Source organism: Diuraphis noxia, unplaced genomic scaffold (assembly GCF_037042655.1).
Source record: "Diuraphis noxia isolate RWA-SAM2 unplaced genomic scaffold, SU_Dnox_SAM2 contig0001, whole genome shotgun sequence".
Lineage (NCBI taxonomy): Eukaryota > Metazoa > Arthropoda > Insecta > Hemiptera > Aphididae > Diuraphis > Diuraphis noxia.
In genome coordinates, this window is record NW_028301711.1 from 67,750,001 (window position 1) to 67,771,836 (window position 21,836).

The 21,836-nt window shown below is 28.2% G+C and overlaps 1 protein-coding gene and 1 pseudogene across 1 annotated transcript; one reads left to right on the plus strand and one right to left on the minus strand.

Moving 5' to 3' along the window:
• Nucleotides 1-21,836, plus strand: part of LOC149061434 (uncharacterized) — a 116,441-nt pseudogene that overhangs the window by 11,984 nt on the left and 82,621 nt on the right.
• On the minus strand, nucleotides 3,039-5,861 carry LOC149061435 (zinc finger MYM-type protein 1-like). Its single transcript, XM_089220826.1, has 4 exons — nucleotides 5,858-5,861; nucleotides 5,717-5,782; nucleotides 3,395-5,634; nucleotides 3,039-3,203 (listed from the first exon to the last, which is right to left on the minus strand). The coding sequence occupies exons 1-4, from the start codon at nucleotides 5,859-5,861 to the stop codon at nucleotides 3,039-3,041; spliced, it is 2,475 nt and encodes an 824-aa protein (XP_089076952.1).

Below are 21,836 nucleotides of genomic sequence, written 5' to 3' on the forward strand. Positions count from 1 at the left end.
TTGCAGAAATGACTTTCCCATAAAAATCTTTTACATAAATGTTCATATGTCTAGATTTTAATTTAATAATATTATGAATTAAAAAATGAAAATTGAAATAAACAAAATTGAAAATTTTCTTAAGGTTTCTAAATCTCCAGATCAACTTGTCAAGTGTATAATTATTGCTCTACTAATACTTAGTTTCAGTTACTTCCAGTAACATTGTTCATGTCATCCCTATCCCTAAATCAACCACAGTAAAATATCTTAGTCTAAAATTTGATCGCACTTAACTAAGTTTCAACACTTACATGAAAAAAGACAAAATTATTGGTTTAGTATGTTTAAATATTAAACTCCTCATGAAAAAAACCTAACCAGAGATTTATTACATCAAGAATAATTAATTAATTAAACATTAATAAATTTAAAAAAAAATAAATAAATCTTATTAAAATTGTCATCAGTGGGTGACTTCTTTCCCCAGATTAATAATTCATGTTTCCTCTCTTCACGTTTATATAATTATTACGTTATGTAGTATGACTGTATATTTCATTCTAAAAATAAATAAAATAAAAAAACATTGTTCGTAGCCAACAAACAATTTAAAAATATTGGTAATTTATTGTTATGATGAATTCAAATATATTTGAAAAAAAAAATAATAAAAAATAAAATGTTTAATATACAAGTAATGTGTAATATTATATTACTTGTCACGTCATGTGCGGGAGCGCTCCACTATTTTTTTTCACAGTTGCAGTAGGTACGTTCACGAGTTACACACATATTTCGTTACGGGTATAATATATTATATAATAGTATAAATATTATTTTAATTGCGCCAGAAATCACAGGTGAGGAAAAAAAAATTTGGGATTCAAGAAGGTAACACATCAAATGCGACGGACGATATTGTGCTAGAGTACGAATTGTTTTAATTATCCTAACCTAACCGATATCGATATCGTTTTGATATTTGTGCATATACGTTTTATATCTAATGTGATAAAATTACCAATAAGTTGGTCAAAAACGGAATAACCGCCAATAAATATATTATATTAATATACATAATATTGTATAAAGATACCTAACAAATTATTGTATAGTAATATGTAATAAAAAGAAATTATTTTACTTATTTATAATTATACTTATATATAATATTTTAATATTATAGAATTTTTCATTCTATAATTTGATTAGCATTTTCACGGTTTTTGATAGTGACTTATAAGTTATAAGACGAACACCGACATTTACACAATCCAGCGACCGAGGCAATTGCCTATACTAAACTCCTTAAAAAGATAGGTATTGAATACCATTAATTATGAATTTTTTATAAAATTCTTATTTTTATATCTTTCTTGTGTACTTAGGTATTTTCAAATGCTTAGTTTTTTATACCATTTTACGAGTGTCCTGTGGCACTATCAATTTTTATTTTTTAAATGTTCGCAAAAGTTTTTAATCAGAAGTTTGGAAGGTATTGAGGCTATAGTTATTTAATTAAGACTTGGATAGTTTATATCAATAACAACTCTTTAACATGTGAAACATTTTAATATATTTCCTTGTATAATCAATAAGTATGTACTAGATTCAATATAACATTTATTTGAAATTTGTTATGACTATTCTTGAAGACTATTATGATTAGTAAATACTAAATACAAAAACTAATAATTTGAATTTTGATCTGGATGCCTAATAATGCATAAAAATAAATTGTATACAGATCTAAAGAATTTAAAATTCGGTCCTATGTACATTTATTTTTTAAAATGATTAAATATATATATTTTGAAACCAATACTATGTTCCCGAAATAAGAAATAATAAGTCATAAAAATGGTCCTGGAAAATGAGTTACATCCTACCAAAAACACTCCGCCAAAATAAACGGCAATAAAACTAGTAATATCATTTTATTTCCAAGTATTTTAATTATAGGTACCTATGTTAAAAAAGTTTGGTAAAATATTAAACTTAGCTTGGCAACTTTAGTTAAATATTTAAAAATATTATAGAATAACGAGATCATAATAATATAGTCTACTATCATTATTAAATAGGCAGTGTATTACTAATCAAGTGTTTTAAAGTCGCTGCCAAGCTAAGTTAAATTATTTAGCAATTTATTTTAAGATAAACGATTATATTTATAGTTCAAAGGCTTACCTATAAAATTATATAACTTTTAGATCCGTTTTTTACGGGGAGTTTAGCGGTGTTTTTGTTGGGATGGAAATATACTTGGGAATTTTAAAAATCAGTATTGGAATTAATTTATTGTTAGTTAAAAATGACGGCGAGCACATGCCAGATGAATCATCCTGTATGTGATTTTTATATTGACAGATGTTTGTGATTTACCCTGTACATGGGACCAAGGTACATATCGGTGGTAACATATAAAGCATTCGAAAATAATACTATGGAATGCATTCTAAGTAAATAAATCACTTGGGTAGGTTAACCGTTGTGTCCGTAGGGGCGAAAAGGATGACGGAGGGTTTACCTGCTTGTTCCAGGTACCTCTTGATGCTATATAATAAAATTATAATGGTTCAATCACACATATATATAGTTATTATGGATTCGTTGTTATTGTTAAAACGTTCTGTGAATGTACCTATGTGGCAGTATTTAACATTCAATGAGGAATCCTACTTTACTAAGCATGTAACCATTAATGTGGGTGGGTACGTGTTTATGCATTGACTCAAAGAATATTTATCACTACTGCTGTGCACCGTCATGGCATTATATAACTGTACCTATATTGTAAAACGAGAAAAATGTCAATAATCATAAATAATAAATCAATATACAGTCTACCCTATGTGCAGTGGCGGCGTGAACTATTTTATTTTATGAGGCAAGTATAAATATTCGACCACCACCACCTACATTTTTTCACACAGACCCGTGGGGGCTTCGCCCCCACACCCCCAATTCACAATTCTACAACAGTAATATACTTTGTCATTTTAATATCAGAAATATAATAAAATTACTTATAATATATTAATAACAATAAATCTTTATTTAAACAATAAATTGTCCCTCAATAAATCTGATGTTGCTGCAAAAGTATCAATGGCCAAATTATAATCTATGTTTATATCTCTTTCACAGTTTAAAATCATCAAACTTTCTAATCGGTCTTCGCTTGTAGTTGATCTCAACCTTGACTTTATCAGTTTTACCTACCATTGAAAAAAATTAAATTAGTATTTTATTATTTTATTGAGTATTATTGTAATAAATATTATGACAAATTATAAATTGCTACAAAGATTAAAAATAAAAAACATAAGAGCTTTATGGGATTTATTCTTAAGAGGACGCTACCCATGCATTTATTGTTTTATTAAATATATTATAAGAAAACAATTACTTTAGAAAATGCTCTTTCTGCACTTGCAGAAGATGTTGGAATTGTAAGTAAGGCTTTGTATGCGTAGTGGAGATTTGGAAAACTGTGAAGTATTCCAAAGTTTGTTAATACTTCGAGTAGTTGTTTTGTATCAACTCCTGCACTGCTATCAGTGTCACACGTTTCTTCTTCGGAAGATGGTTCTTCAATATCGCTAGCTTGATTATTTTCAAACAAAAATGTTGTTTCATTGTTGTGCAAAAGATTTGGAGACATACCATCAATAAGAGCATTTATTGATTTGCTAAATATTAAGTATTCATTTTTTAAAGCAAGTAGGTCTAGTTTTGGTAACCACCTACAAAGTTCTTGAAATGCATCAACTGGTAAATTTGGAGTTCTTTCTTTCCCAAATGATTTGATGCGAGCTGGTGATAATATACTTAAGTCTTTTAATATTTCTCTAGATTCTTTAAATCTATTTGAAATAGATGATAAAATTGTATCTAAAACAGTGAAGTACACAGTAGTTTTATAACGATCAATTGCCAAAATTTGAGGTTCATCATGACCAATTTCACCAGGCATAAGTTTTCTTTTCCTTATTCTAATTTCTTTGAACATTTTTTCAGCTAAATTGTTTTCTTCTGCAAAACTTTGAGCTTCATTAATAAGATTTAAAAATTCTTTTTCTGTTCTTAAATTAATTAGGCTCTCTTTAACTTTATCAATTAATACAATAGCTTGAATAAAATCCAAATTTTTTGATTGTAAATATTTTGACAGTGGCGTAGTTGCAGAAAATACTTTTTGCAAAAACAACATTGTGACTACAAATTTAAATGCACTAATCGTAGTGGCCAAACTAGACGCTTTAGAAGAAGTATCTCGATCTGAGTCAGGTGATGATGATAGGTGATTTAATGTTTTAATTAATGCCTTAAATTTTTCATAAATCACAATTATAGCTCTGTCATGGGATGTCCACCTAGTTGTTGAAAAATGCTTTAAACGACGCAATCTCATTTTTGGATACAATTTTTTTTGGTAGTCTACAAATAGTGCAGTCCTTTTTCGTGCTCGCATAAAGTCATTTACTGATTGAACATCACCAAGGAATACTTTAGTTTCTGTACAGCAGTCACACATGTCTACTATAACCAGATTAAGCTGATGCGCAAAACACCAAATATATAGAGCATTTGGATTTTCTTGTTGGATTCGTGTCCGTAGGCCAGAATATTGCCCTTGCATCGAGGCGGCACCGTCATACGCCTGAGCACATAATTGAGTCTTCCAGTTTATTTGATATTTTTCTGTAATATTAAGAAAAACATTGAACATTCCTAATCCAGATGCATCCAAAGTTGTATCTAAGGCAATAAGGCGTTCTTGTATTTGACCTTCTTTATTTATATACCGAATAACAAAACACATTTGTTCTAATTTGGCCACATCAGTTGTGGTATCAATAATAATGGCAAAAAGTCCAGCCTGTTGAACCTCTTTTAATATTTTGCAACGTATTTGTTCAGCTAATATCTTAAGAAGACAATTTTGAGTATCATGTGACATGTATGTAAGTCTGTTTTTCTTCGTGTTTTGAATTTTGTTCAAATGGTGCTGAATAACAGGATGGTACTGGGAGATTAATTTTAAAAGTTCTAAAAAATTACCTTGATTTATTGATAAAAAACTCTCATCATGACCTCTAAAGGCAATATTTTGTCTTCCCAAGTATAGTAATACATCAATAATTACTTTTAAAATTTCTCGATTTTCGCATACCTTTCTGTTTGCTGAGTGAACTATCTGTGCATCGATACGATTGTTGTTTGCATATAAACCACGACTAATTTCTGCTTGAAGGTGTTCAATTGCTGTTTCATGATTTTCTATATTCCTTTTCATATTTCGAAAATCTTGATTTCCTTCTGAGGCAAAAGAAGAACGATGAGCTTTTGGTAGGCCAAACAGTATACAAGTTATACAAAAAACTCTATTTAATGAAACAGAATATGATAACCATGACCGATTTACAACTGCACCATCAAATAACACTTTGTTGTAATAACTCTCATGAAAACATCTTGCAATTCTTGAAACATCAAATACTTTTGGAAAGCCATTTGCTAAATCTAATGGTGATGGTTGACAAGCACCGATTCCATGAAAATAACTTCTCATAGAGTCAGACATTTTAGATGGCCAGGTTCCTGGATCATTTTCATTTTTATGGCCCGAAATTACAAGTAACTGGTCTATAACATTGTTCAATTAATTTTATTTAAACAAACATAATATCTTTTAACAATATACAATTTATGAAAAAATACACATTACCTTCAACAACATCGTTTCTGCTGTCAATTTCAGAGTTTTTACTACTTGAAGCCAATAATAACTGGTCTATAACATTGTTCAATTAATTTTATTGAAACAAACATAATATCTTTTAATAATATACAATTTATGAAAAAATACACATTACCTTCAACAATATCGTTTCTGCTGTCAATTTCAGAGTTCTTACTACTTGAAGCCAATAATAACTGGTCTATAACATTGTTCAATTTATTTTATTAATACAAAAATATATTTTTAACAATAAACAATTTATGAAAAAATACACATTACCTTCAACAATATCGTTTCTGCTGTCAATTTCAGAGTTTTTACTACTTGAAGCCAATAATAACTGGTCTATAACATTATTCAATTTATTTTATTAATACAAAAATATATTTTTAACAATAAACAATTTATGAAAAAATACACATTACCTTCAACAATATCGTTTCTGCTGTCAATTTCAGAGTTTTTACTACTTGAAGACAATAATAACTGGTCTGTAACATTATTCTGTCTATCACTTCCAGTTTCAGTTGGTAATCCTACAATTAAATGTTAATGAACTAATAATTTTTACACAAAATAAACTATAAATATTATATATAATCTATAAAAATGTACTATTTACTTTCACCACACTTAATCAATATCCATAAGCAAAATGTATTTGTTTTACAAATGTTATACAAATACAGAACTATAACATAATAATATACTTTCATGCAACAGTATACATTTTGAATAAAGCAATAGTGCAATACAACACAAATTATTACACAATTCAACTACAGTAAGCTTTTAAAAATTGTCTTATTCAAAAATAGAACTTAGAAGTTCATCTTGTAACTTATCTACTTACTTTACAATACATTGTTTGTCTCCATTCATACGGCATCTTAAAGTTTACCTGTATGGTGAAATATTGAAATTTGAAATATTCTTTTTGTTTCTAGGTATATAAGATGTTCTTATGTGTGAAAATGACTCATCAAATCCATTTTAAACATTTAACATACACATAACACATAATATAAAATATAAATAAAATAAAGGTATAAATATACCAAAGTATTATAGCAGTATTACCCATATTTTTCTTGGTAAGCTGATGATGGAGAATACAATGATTAAATATAAACACAACTCACAAGTCACAATTATTTCTAGAATGTTAAGACACTCATGCAACAAAATATTATAATTATTGATATTTCATTATGTTACATACATTAATTTTGTTTTGTAGGTATAATATTTTTCTATGATAAACTAGTTAGGTATATAAGGTTATGTTTTTTTAGTTTGGATATTTTATGAATAATTTCAACTGAGCTACAGTGATTAATGAGAATAATAAAATATATTAATATGTAAACACAAAAAACACAGATGTTTTGATTCACAACATAGATGTATTACTATTAATTTAGGACACGTACGTTCGTGTCTTAAGATAAGATTATATACATTACCTGATACACATTTTGATACATTTAATTCATCACTTTTAGTGATTTCACCAATAGCTGTCACATCTAAAGATTCAGCATCTGCCATATACAAATTAACAAAACAAAATGTTATAATAATTATTATTGTTTAACATAGACAATTGAAATAAACAAACATTTTTTTTTGAATGAATTAATTTAACTAATCTTAGTTTAGTTGAATAATAATGTTATTAAAATAAAATAATTACCTGATAAGATATTTGTTTTAGTCGTGACTGAAATATTTTTAGGAGATTTAAAATAATTACTTAAATTTGAACCAAAGTAATTATGACTAATTTTTTTTTTTTATTGCACTTGCAAGCCTCTAAATGTCGACCCCAATTTACCGAGTTCAAATTACCACGTTTCTTACCACAAACGCATACTGACCCTACTGTCGAACTCATAATTTGGCCCAAAAAGAAATTACAGTCCAGTTTAATATTGGTCACAATATTTGTCACGAGCACAACCACGAACAGAATATGAACAACAAATAACAATACATAAAAAAACTTTAAAGTTAAAAGTAACATAACCGTCAATTCGTCTGCAGGAGGGCACGGCATACGTTATCAATTAAATATTTCATATCAAAAACGTGGTTACGGCCTACGGGAAACAAGCCGACCCCGCACAGCGAACCCCGCCAACGTGGGAGAAACGTTTACATAATATGTATGACTTTGGGTCTAATATCATGTTAGTACGGGAAACGTTTTTCGGAGGTTTAGACTTCAGATCATAGGGAAACAAAACTCCAATCAGCTGATCGAGTTTCGCTTCTATATTGTTCTGTGATATTACGTGCATCCACAGACCACGATCCACCATTGTTGCCTACAGCCCAACCATGATTTAAGATAGACTATCTTAGTCTATCTTAAATCATGAGCCCAACCAACGAAGGGGAAATAGTGTTAATAGATAAATAAAATATTGACACAGATATAGATAATATTATCTATATCTGTGAATAATGATAATAAAAATAATGATATAATATTATCTTTGATAGTGTTACGTGTTACCACAATGGCACCAATATACCGCGTTATTGTACACTATACAACATGTACTATAGTTAATAGTGAATACTGTATTTCCAGTAAAAGTAACTACGTAAGGTTAGTATAGTTAAGTAATACTACTAATACTAATAAGTAATAGTATTAATTGACCATACTCCATAATCGCTGTGTATGATTTTCGAAATTGGTGCTAGGTTAGGCGTATAATATACTTGTTATATATTATATTTACAAGAGAATAATATATGATAGGAAAAATTTGATCGCATATTTTTATGGATAGTGGATACTTGCAGTATGATATTATAATATAAAATAATATCGGCTTTTCCGGGGGCCGGCATGAATGTAACTATACGATAGAGACGACATAGCTTAATATAATATTATACCATACATTGACTGAGTGAGCAAGAAAGGCTAGAAGCAAGTATTCGTGATGGTTTTGTGGTAAAACACTGAATATTTTAAATCAAAATGGTTATGTCAAGAAAAAATATGTACTTATTATATATTCATCGTAAAATTAATTACCTTTTCTAATATTGGTCGATCACAAGCGTAATCTTAAATACTAAACTTTGACGATTAATTGTATACAAAGTAAAGTATTTATAAGCGAAAAAAAAACTAAAGACTTCCGGTTGAGAAAAATACAAATAATAAAGAAGAATAAAATTATCAATTTATTATAATACTCCATGTAATAATATGAATAATAATACATTCAAATAAATAAATAGTGGTATTACCTTACGTATTGTAATAGGTAATACAATAGTCACTCGATAACTCGAAAAACTCGATAAATCGAACTAAACGCTTAGTCCCCTGACAAAACTTCTATAATTAGAAGATAATATATGTATTCCGGCCTTCTCGATAATTCGAAATGTCTGCCGGTGGGACAAACTCTACAATATTTGAATTTGATTTTCAAGAAACTCTTTAACCGCAATTACATGTATAAAGATTATGTAAATCTATGAGACGTACTCGTAATGAAACTAATAACGATGGTGATTAAATATTATTGTACCTTCCTAATCTAGAATTGGACGTCTGAAATGGGCAAAAAAATGATGCAATTTTCAATGCTATCATGCAGTAAGTTATATAACGCTATATGGACCAGATTGTGGTCAACAATTAACCACAAAAAATAAAAATAAAATAACCGATAATAAGACTAATAAACAAATGTAATATATACAATTTTTCATCTTTCTCTAATTATTGGAATTAATTTTTTTCTCCTTGATTATTTGAGCAATCAGTAAATCGAAAACTTTTAAACCTTTATAAATCAAATTTTTAGCTTAGTCCCCTGAATTTAGAATTATCGAGTTAACTGTACTTATGTAATAGGTGTTTATTATGTACCCTACGAAATAATTATTTATAGAAACTCAAACGTGAAGTTGAAAATTAAATAAGAATTTCATCGTTTTAAATTCAATTTGTTGTTTATCACTTACACCTTAATATTTCGTGTTCAAAAATATATTGAAAGAATTCTAAATTAAAATTTAATTTGGCATTATAAATAGTTCGATTGGTCCACAAAAAAAAAAAAAAAAAACAAGAGTGATCAAAAAGCTAAAATTAAATTTAGCGAAATCAAATTATTAGCAAATATAACAACAAAGAAATTATTAGTATAGTGCTTAGCCCCCAATTTATTAGTATCAAACAAACTATTAAAAACTCAATGTATAAATAGCCAGGACTTGAGCCTCCCCATCAAATTTAACCAACTTGCGCCATGTATGTTATTTAGTTTAAGTCTTAAATTTTTACCCAATATTAATTTTTAAATAATAAGTAATAAATAACTCATCACAGTATGAACAAATAGTGTGACCTAAGAACCGATCCATACCTACTTATGATTGTGTTTTAATATTTTTTTCTTATGAACCTAACATCAAATTATACTGACTTGAAGTTATTAAATTATTGTTTCGGATAAGTACAAATAACTCGCCTATATAATTTATGATTAGGAAGTTTTGTTCTAATAGTTCAAATACAAATAAGTAATTATACCAATGGTAATAACTATCTTGCTCTTATCAATTGTTGACACAAGTAGCACGACCCAATTACTGTAATTATTTCATGTAGAATAGCTGCTATAAATTATAATATTTTTAATTTACATTTTAAAAGAAATTACTCTAGTTCTAATAAAAGAGAAGTTGGTGGCGACTACAGTCCATTTTTAAACCATTTCTAAATATGCATATAATATTAATTATTCATAATAAATTTAGCGGTAGACACACTATTGAATAATTTAGTAGTGAACACTATTTTAGTAATATAATATTCTCACACCTCACAGATGACTGGAATATGTTAACATGATACACGAATCAAATAAAAACGCTATGATTACTGATCGTTAAAAAAGCCGAGTTGTCGTACGTAAGAATACTGCAGAGACCGGTCTATTGTTAGGTTTACTTGTGGTGGTAGATGATTATTCTTACTCGATGGAATTTATTTTATTATGTTTGGTGGTCCAATAACACTGGGTAAGGACGTGTCGTCATTCAAGGCTGTGTCGAACAGAGAGTGGTGAGCGGTTTCATCAAAGATTTTTGTGTTTCCAAGAATTGTAGATTTATCTCTGTCGGCATTTATAAAAGCCACGCAATCGTATGCCTTACCGTAACGAATTCGTGTCGATTTCTCAATACGTGACCGTACAATACGGATTGTCCCTTTTGTTGGTGTTTAAAATTTATACGAGTGAATCAAGGGATGGTCAGTGTGGTCATTATGGCGTTATTTATGATATTTATGTTTATTTATTAGTTGTGACAATGATGTTTAAGCATACCAATAACTATATTCAAATACACCAACCAAATAGTTTATAGAACTATTTTAAGAAATCTGAAGTGCGACGAATTATTTTTTTGATTTTTTTATGTATTTACAAATACGTAGGTATTTGATTTTAAAATGAAAATACGCCCTAAACGGTATTTAAATGCCCCCTTTAGTATAAACACCTTGTTTTAAACGTATTTAAATATCTATTTACTTAAATCGTAAATATTTTACAAGACTTCTATACAGTGGTGTAGTCGTAAATATTGTTTTGGGTATACACCTAAATTGAGAAATTTTAATACGTGGGGGGCTCCGCCCCCCACACCCCCTGTATACCAATATGCTTAGATTTATCTATTATTCTAAATTTATTTAAATATATAATAATATATGATTCCATTATAGCAAATTTATTTATTTATACTTTATAATTTATAAAATTTTCCACAGTGATTTTTTGTCTGTTTGTTCTTCTAATGCCTCCACTTTCCTTGAACGGGTATCATCAGCCCCTGCCTAATGTATTATGTTTACGTAGTATTCAATGTTTATAGTTTATTAATAACTTCTGATGATAAATAAATACACCACAAGTCATTTGTGAAGTTATGACGTTTGGACAATTTTAATTTTTCCTATTTCTTATCATTTTATAATTAATCATAATCACAGTTTATTATAACTACAACCGTGATCACAATAATATTAACCTCAATTATTCTCTTGAAGTAATGATATTAAAAAAAATCAGAAATTTGTATATAAATTGTGGTAATATGGTTATCAATAACCCAAAAGGCTACGACCGTAGGCTATACCCGCGTATTTGTTTTATTTTTTTTCCTATACGCATTTAAGAATTTTAGCATTTCGGGTATACGCCGTATACCCGCGTATACCCTCCACTACACCACTGCTTCTATAATAAACACCACAACAGTACACAGTAACATTATGCGTCATGGAGACTGCTAACACAATTCTTACCTATTCACGAAAATAAAGTAGGTACATGGTTTAATTGGTTGGAATGGTGAAAATATGTATAATAATATGTCAAAAGACGAAAGGAAATACCAAACCTGCTGAAAAATATACAATTTTTCCATTATATACATACTTCCATATTATATTTTAAATGGATAGGACAATTCGATGTTACCTACTGCATAATGGCACTGTATGGATGGCAATGTGGCATTGGGAAATCTTAGATTTGAATTTCTGAATATTATATGATCAGTTGTATAGAAATAACAATAATAGTAAATACCAGTTACCTATAATGTTTTAAAAAATAGATCCTTTTTGTATACAAATATAATAATTAATATAAATATTTGGCGAGTTTTTGATCTCTAATGTGCTGCAATGTAAATTTTATATTTTTAAATTAAACAAATGTATGTAATGAATGTACCTAAATAGCATATTATATTAACATAATTATTTAGTTGTAACAAGTTATACTCACATAAATAAAATGTCTAAATTCTAAATTTAATTCAATCAATATTCAATACCAGAAAAATAAAAAGTAAATACCTACTGACAATCAAGATAAATTTCACTACATTGTATGAGTAATAAAATATAAATTAAAAAAAAAAGTAGATATCTATATTATTAGTTATTAAATAAGACTACTATACAGATTATTTAATTTGAAATTGATTGGCGCCAAAACAAATAACTTAATCGGAATGTTTGCATTTCAGTTATATTATAGTCTCCACATCTTACAAATAATAGGGTTTGATAAAAAATAACATTATTAATGATTTCGAGGATAATAATGCGAACGTTTATCAATTAAGTAAACATAATAATATTATTAAATTATATAGACGAATATAGATATAATGTAGGTATTATCATTGGTCTCCGGTTATCTTCAAATTTAAAAATAAAAACGTGGTTGGCTGTGATATACCTACATAACAATACAAACGGAAATTCTTATATTGTTAAATTCTTATATTGTTGTATTGATAACGATTCCATTTTGTAGTCATTTAATTGTGAAAAAATAAAACCTATTTAGTATTTAGTCAATCATCATCTAAGTAACCCGCGTATTCGCATCAGATTTTACGTATTTGTGTTAATCGTAGTTAAAATTACTGCAATATAATGACGAGTGAAAAAAACAAACGTATTGTAGTAATTAATAATTATAAATTTGATTTTGATAAAATGTTACCTAATGGTGTTGAAAGTTATATGTGTACTGCAAACAGAGAATGTCATGCTTTTGCTAAATGTTTCAATAATAGTCGTTATATTTTAAGTTCAAACCTGAAACAAAATCATAGTCCAGATCCAGTGCAAATAATGAACAGTCGGAATGTGAATAATTCATTACAAAAACATAAAACTATTGAAGATATCTTTAAAGGTTCTGATTCGTTATTTCTTTACTATTTAAAAAATTCAATCGACAGTACCAAAGCGATCATAAAATATACTGATACTGATGTAGTTTATATTAATACCAATATGTATGATTCGCGATATTCTGTAATTCCGAAATTGCCGCACAACAGATATGAAGTGCATACAGCATTAGAGTCTTTGGATATAAAAACAAATGAAAATGATAAATTTTTGTTATTAAACGATCAAGAAAAAGAAATAATAATATTTTGTACGGAAAGTAATTTGAAATTTCTTAGCGAGTCAGATAAATTATACACGGATGGTACATTACGATATTGTAGAGATATTTTTTATATATTATTTACGGTTTATGTTTTAAAGAACAACAGTCGCATTCCGGTGTTGTTTTCTCTGTTACCGAACAAGCATCAACGCTCATACGAAGAAGTATTTCAAACAATTCAAAATTACTGTGCGATTTTCAACAACGAATTCAACATAAAAACCATGTACGTAGACTTTGAAAAAAAACGTAGGTACACAACGCAGTGCATCAAATCTGGCCACGGACCAAAGTTAAGATTTGCAGAGTTTGTCTAGGACAAGCCTGGTACAGAATGATCCATCAACACGGGCTCTCTACAGAATACGTCCAGTACACGCCAATTGGTAATAATTATCTAATAACATTGTTCGGGTTGCCATTTCTGGGTGATTGTTTTGCGACCGAACTCGCCGAGATACAACCATCTGATGACAAACTTGTACGTTTTTTGGACTGTCTGGTGGAAAATTATTGATAAATAATGCACTGACCTGTGATTGAAAACCAATTTTATACTACTAACTAATAAATAAGTTTAGTTCTTCTTCTATAATACGTTGACCGGTTAATTTTATTCAAATAAAAACTGAGTAAAAATTTGTAATAGGTACCTAGGTTTATTTTAAGCTTGTACTTATAATACGAATCAAAACATTTTTAAAATTATTTTGTATCAATTCAATTACATTTAAAGTTTTTATACTAAATAATGACGATTTATGTAACTCGAAGGTTATTTTGTCAGACCGGAATAAAGTCAATTAAAAAAGATTTATTTTTTTTTAGTTAATTATCTTATTTTTTTTAAATATTTATACGCATTATCTATGTTCTCACCACTAAGAATACTTAATACTTAAATAACCAACATTTTCTTCAAATTAGGTACTGAATAAGTATTTTGAGCTATTTTTGTACTTTTCAAGTAATATACATATTATATTCATAGAATGAATTTTTTTGTTAAGTTATAATACATCTCATAATATATTATTTTATAAAAAAATTGAAAATATGTGTAATTATTTGTTTTTTTTTTTTTTTTAATTATTGTACCTTATTTATTATTATTTTATTTTATATTTACGAACGTTTTAAAGTGATATCTATTATATAAAAATGATGTAATATATTTACCTAGTATGTATAGGTAGGTACCTTATAAATTTATAAATTATAATAAATAATAATATTATAAAAATTAATAAAAATATTGTTCCAGTTTAAGAATTGTATTCAAATATTACTAACAAGCATTTATATAGTTATATTTGATTATCAGAAGATTTTTAATTGGATATTTTTCAATATATTAAAGTTTTACATTTTTCAATTATATATAGGTAATAGGTATTAATACAATATACATAATACTTTGGGACAAGTCATTGATTATGAACGAATATATTTATTCTTCATTTTAAATATATTTTTACGCATAATATGCATACCTAATAATATAATTTAATGAATATATTAGATCTTAAAATGTTGTGTTTTTTAATTTTAATTTGTGTGTGTACACGGTAAGTAGTCGAAATAATGCTTAAATTTTCAACTTCAGTAGCATTTCCGGTTGGAAAGTGAATCTAGTTGAAGCGTTGGAGGAGGTCAAAATTTGAAATTCCCAGTTGTTTTGAAAAGCAATGGTAAAAACAAACAAAAAATATCGCTGTACTGTACCTACAGTAGGTTACAAGTGGGTTGTTATAATGGATGGCATTAAATTTAAATTAAATGATATAATTTGACTGTACACGAAAAACGATTTTGAGCGGAGATGGCTTGTCAGAATAGGTCACAGCGGTTCTCAAGCTTTTTTAGTTCACGGCACACTATTTTCACATGTTTTTGTGGCACACTCAACATAAATGTATTGAAATAAAGTAGGTACTGTTTTCCCCTTATTTTACCAGCATAATTACAAATATTAGGCATTTCTTGTGGCACACCGGTTGAGAACCATAACATTTCACGCATAGCGACAGTGGCTGGTTCTGGCTAGATATATTATTAGTTACAATATGATTGTAAACAAATAATAATCTAATATATATTAGTTAAAACCGACCAGGGCTATCAATTACCACAATGCTAATAACTCTGAAACTATATGGTATTTATATGGCCGTTATATCGTTAATATAATTTATAATTACCGATTGATGTTACCGTGCATAATAATTTTTTTGATTAATTCATTAATTGTGGTAGTTTGAAAAATCTTAAGACAATAAAAGTGAATTTTAGGAATGTTTATATATATTCTATTTGCTATTTGAATATATAATTTAGTATATTTTGAATTTTTATGCGTATTTTTTAAATATAATTAGGTACTCATAAAGTTAATTTTATATTAAATAATAGAATATGGATTGTTTCTAGGATGAACTGACTGGCAAATATTCCAGCATTCAATAAACAGTCCAAAACGGTTAAAAATTATAATCCAAACTTTTTATGTCTGATCGGAGTAATGAACATTAATTTTAGTATATTTGTATCAACCTTTTGGTTTTGGTGTTCTTATTTGGTTAAGGGATAACACAAAACATGCTTTGAGGTGCACAGTTTTATAATATTGTTTTGAATAAATTTCAACATGTAACATGTGGCACAAAAAATGTAAATAATTTTTTTTCCATGACTAAGCATTTTAAATATTACAATATTTAATGTTATATTATATTTTAGATTAGTTAATGATCATATTTAATTTATTTTCTATAATGATTTATTGATAGATATTCTTCAACTTGTCTGTTATCTATACTAATATGGTGAAGTATAACAATTTACTCTTAATACGTATTTATCGTCACAAACGAATATTGCGTATAAATAGCTATAATAATTAGCTTAATAATTACTATAATGCCGTGAGTTAACTAAATAATAATAAAAAATAAATACTATAATAGGTAAATATAGGTATTTATACATTCAATATTCAAACTTTTTTTTACAGATTTTGACATTACCAAAATATGACGTAATCTTGTATTATTTTATACTTGCCTTAGTTATTAGTTATTAATAAATAAAATCACATAATTTTATGATTTTTCAACTGACTAAAAACACTAAGCAAATATCCAATATACGAGGTGTGATCAAAAAATACCGGGATTTTTTTTTTTTCATTTATTTAAATGTACAAATAATATTTCAAATATTAGTCTCCTTCAAAGTATTCACCGCCCGATGTTATACACTTGTCCCATCTCTCCTGCCACTTTTTGAAGCAGTGTTGGAAGTCTTCAACTTTAAGTTGTTTGAGTTGATCCACCGCATTCTTTTTTATTGTTTCAATATCATCAAATCTTTGTCCTTTGAGGTCAGTTTTAATTTTTGGAAATAAAAAAAAATCACAAGGGGCGAGGTCTGGCGAGTAAGGGGGATGAGGTACAACTGGAATTTGTTTATCAGCTAGAAACTCACGGATTGATAAGGCAGAATGAGCAGGCGCGTTGTCGTGGTGTAACAACCACGATCGATTTTGGAATTGATCTGGACGTTTCTTACGGATTTTTTCTCGTAATTTAATTAAAACTTCTTTGTAGTAAGTCTGATTAACCGTTTGACCAGTTGGAACAAATTCGTAATAAATAAGGCCTTTAATATCGAAAAAAGTAATCAACATGGTCTTCACGTTAGAACGAACTTGTCGAGCTTTTTTGGGTCTTGGTGAAGTTACTGATTTCCATTGTGATGACTGTCGTTTAGTTTCTATGTCATAACCATAGACCCAAGTTTCATCACCAGTTATTACATTTTTAATGAACCCTGGGTCATTTCGTGTTCGTTCTTTCAAATTTTGACAAACTTCAATTCGATGATTTTTTTGATCTTGAGACAACAATTTTGGGACCATTTTTGCACAGACTCGTCTCATGCCTAAATCTTCAGTCAAAATAGTTTGACATGATCCAAAAGAAATGTTACACTCAGTAGAAAGTTCTCTTATCGTCATTCGTCGATCTGATCGAATAATTTTTCGTACTTTTGCCACCATTTCCACATTTCTTGATGTTGAAGGTCGTCCAGCACGAGAGTCATCATTAATGTCTTCACGACCCTCAATAAACCTTTTATGCCATTCAAATGTTTTAGACCTGCTCATCGCTTCATCTTCAAATGCTTTTTTAATCATTTCAAAAGTTTCAGTCGCTGATTTATCGAGTTTAACGCAAAATTTAATGCAAACACGCTGCTCGAGTTTATTCGACATGACAAAAACGGCACACACAATAAAAGTATCTGATTTCAATGAATTTTCGTTCATTACTAACAGTTAATATTAACTCACGGCTTGAATAACGTAATTGAGTGTTATCTCTATTTTTATTTGATGTGTGTATATTCCCCATTCGATTATTTTTAGCGCAGATATAATTTTAGTCCCGGTATTTTTTGATCACACCTCGTACTTATAATGGTAGGTCACGTTGTCCGGTATGTCACATACCAAACGAATACCATTTAAACAGTGTCAATATAATTTGACATCTAGTCTTGACTATTATAGTAAATTTAGATCAATACAGCATAACGTATAGGTCAGAGGTATTCAAACTTTTTCAGCACGCGGCTCCTTTGGGTGTTCACAATATTTTTACGACTCCCAAATTATTACAAAAAAATTGAAACACACGGATACAATATGGGAAATGTGTTATTTGAGTGATAATAACTGTGACTTTAGTACTAGAAATAGAACTTCAAATGGTTGAATCGTAAGGTGTGTCGTTTTCATTTCCATAATGATTGCAAATAATATTTATAATAATTATACAAGACCTAGGTATGAAGTTGGTTTTCGGTGCTTTGATTCGGCCCTCTTTGCAAACTCTTGCGACGCGCCTGGAAGTCACGACGCACAGTTTGAATACCTCTGACCTATACTATAAAATATTGACCGTTTGTCAGTGGCTTAACTATGGGGCAGCGAGGAGTAGCGATCGTGACCACAAACATTTTTATGGGGTTGCAAGAGTATCATTTTGCTACCTCAAAACTATTTATATAATGTAATAAAAAAATCCGCATCAGTGTGTATGTGTATTTAGTCCAAGGCTGGGCAAGTTAATAGGTAGGTATTATTGTAATAAAATGGCCACAATTCATGATAATTGGCAATCATAAAAATGATAAAATAAAATATTAAGAGGACGGTCATACGTTGTCCGTCTTACACACGTACGACCTAGCAAATTATCGTTTTCAATAGGGTATTGTCTGTTTTGATATTAGAGTGAATCCATCTATTATCAAACTTTTAGGTAGGTAGCAACATTATCTGTGTTCTCTCGTTGGTTTTTTTACGATATTTTAATTTTTAAGTGAGTTATGAACATTTTAAAATATTCATAATTTACATACCCATAACTCACTTAATAATTAAAATATCGTAAAAAACCAACGAGAGAACACAGAAAATGTTGCTAACTAAAAGTTTGTTAATAGGTGGATTCACTCTTCACTCTAACATCAAATCTGACAATATCCTATTGAAACTAGTGAACGAACTTTTCCCATGTCGTACGTGTGTAAGACGGAGACAACACATACGGGTGCGACATCTTCTTAATAAATACCTATTAAGTAATAATAATAATAATTAAGGAGTACCTAACAAGTCTGGTATTATAATTTATTTTTTGTTCCTGATATAGGGGGGGGGGGAGTTAAACACTAAATGTTTGTCCTACATATTTGTTTTTACTTCGGCGCTACTGGTTATATACAGATTATCACAATTAAAAAATGATGCTCTTAGTATATATTTAATAATAACAGATATGTTATGTTGTATCACTTGTATAGTCTATACGAGACGTACGCACAATGCTCACGACCGTGTTAACAAGATTGGTTATATATTTCATTATCGTGCCTATACCAGATGGTAGACCCATTTATCATAATTTAATGGTTATTAACCACCATTACTAAAGTAATAATTGTTTTCATAGGACATAGTACGTACTATCGAGTAACACTTTAATACCTATGTCTATGTCTGTTGTTAATTATCATCATTTTTAAAATACCTACATGCTTAATTTAATTACATCCATTCATTCATTTTGATGTTCAAATAATTATTTTTAAATTGCACTTCTTATTACCATGCATTTATATAACTATTATCTTGTTTGATTAAATGTTCAATATTTATATTACAAAGAATTAAGGTATGCTAAGTACTATAATAGCTTATGATTCCTAATTGAAATTTCAAGAAGGTATACTTAAGAGGACGCTACACACGCGTACTACATACCAAATTTAGTCAAGTAGTTTATTTTTTAGAATTTTTTAAGTAAATTAATTTAGTAATTTATAAATATTATTATTATTTATATTAATTTATATAAATATTATTAATAATAATATTTTAATTTTATAACTTTTTCCAAAATATAATTTTTGGAAATTTATCGACATTAGTATATTTCTATAATATTTAATCAATATTTTAAGAGTCGATGATTTGACAACTTATGATATTTCATGTATATACAAAGAGGAATTTATATGTCCCGAAAAAAGATATTACTAACCGTATCTAGCTATCTCTACCCCAAAATATCAAAGGAGTACATGATGAAATAATCTAGTAATTAAATATAAAAACTATAAAAAGAGAACCATTACAAATTACAGAATAAATAACATTATCATATTTTCATGTACTAGTAACTTACACGCATTGAACTTAGTAAAAGATATAATGATTCGACAGATGTATTTCACGTCTTAAGATATACGGTATAATAATTATAATTTTGACTATACAACATTTATTTGGCCGATTGTTAAAAAATGGGCTGCTTAATTTTATATGCTGCATCTGCAATGAAAGTCTGCGCACGCCTATGACACAAAGATAAAGAGGTAAATAAAAATGCAGTTATCGACGAATTTTGTGCTGACAACAAACGCCGACTTAATTTAAAATAATAAATATTTTAGTACTCAAACATTTAATAATTAATATAGGTATCATTGTTATTTGCTTTCTTAATCTATATTTGTTTTTAATAAATATATTGATGAGTTCAGTTAAAATGTTGTAAATAAAAATAAGAAACATCTAAATGCATTTAAATACTAATAAATAATAATAAATTCTAGATATGTGATTCAGATTTAAAAATTTTAAATGTATGTGCTAAATTTCCTGGCAGTGCACATGATAGCCATAAATGGTGATTAAGTCAAGTACAAGGAGTTTTAGAACATCTCCATTCAATTGGACATACATCATATTTTTTATTAGGTATATAAAGGTAAATATTTAATGAAGTGATTTAAAATGTAGGTGTTATTTTATTTTTATAAGGAGATTTAGGATATGGACTAAGACCATGGATACAGACACCGCTGTATAATCCAGAACCAAATACTCCATCGGAACAGTACAACAAATGGCTAAGTAAAACTACATCTATTATAGAGCGTTGTAATGGAGTACTCAAAATACGTTTTCGGTACATACTTTTATTTTTTTAAGCAAACTAATTTGAAATAATAAGTGCATAATTAATTAAATTTAATACAGATGTCTACTTAAGCACAGAGTACTTCATAATTATCATCCTGAATAAGTTGAAACTATAATCAATGCATGCACAATACTACATAACATTTGTATAGGATCTATATGTAATTCCTGATATTATAAGTTAGGTTACCTATAAATGATAGAGGAAATAGAATAAACCCAGAGCTTACTGCAGGAAGAAATTTTCAACAACATTTAATCAAATTATATTTCACATAATAGTCACAAGTTATAATGAAAAATGCTGTTACGTTATGAATTCATAAAAACTTTTTTTTTATATTTGAATACACTTTATTTAACACTATATATTGTATACTTCCTTAGGGGATGATTACTCATAAGGATAACATTGTATATATCTTAATTAACAAAATTTAAAAATAAAACTATTACTCAAATAACATTAACATTAATAAAATTAAATATATAAATATAAATTATTACACTTTTAAGTTCCTTT

Bases quoted from the DNA above. Each gene is read 5' to 3' on its own strand.
- LOC149061435 (XM_089220826.1), bottom strand. The intron at 5,635-5,716 runs GTAATGTGTATT...ACAATGTTATAG, and splicing joins CAGAAACGATGTTGTTGAAG to ACCAGTTACTTGTAATTTCG. The intron at 3,204-3,394 runs GTAATTGTTTTC...TTTCAATGGTAG, and splicing joins CAGAAAGAGCATTTTCTAAA to GTAAAACTGATAAAGTCAAG.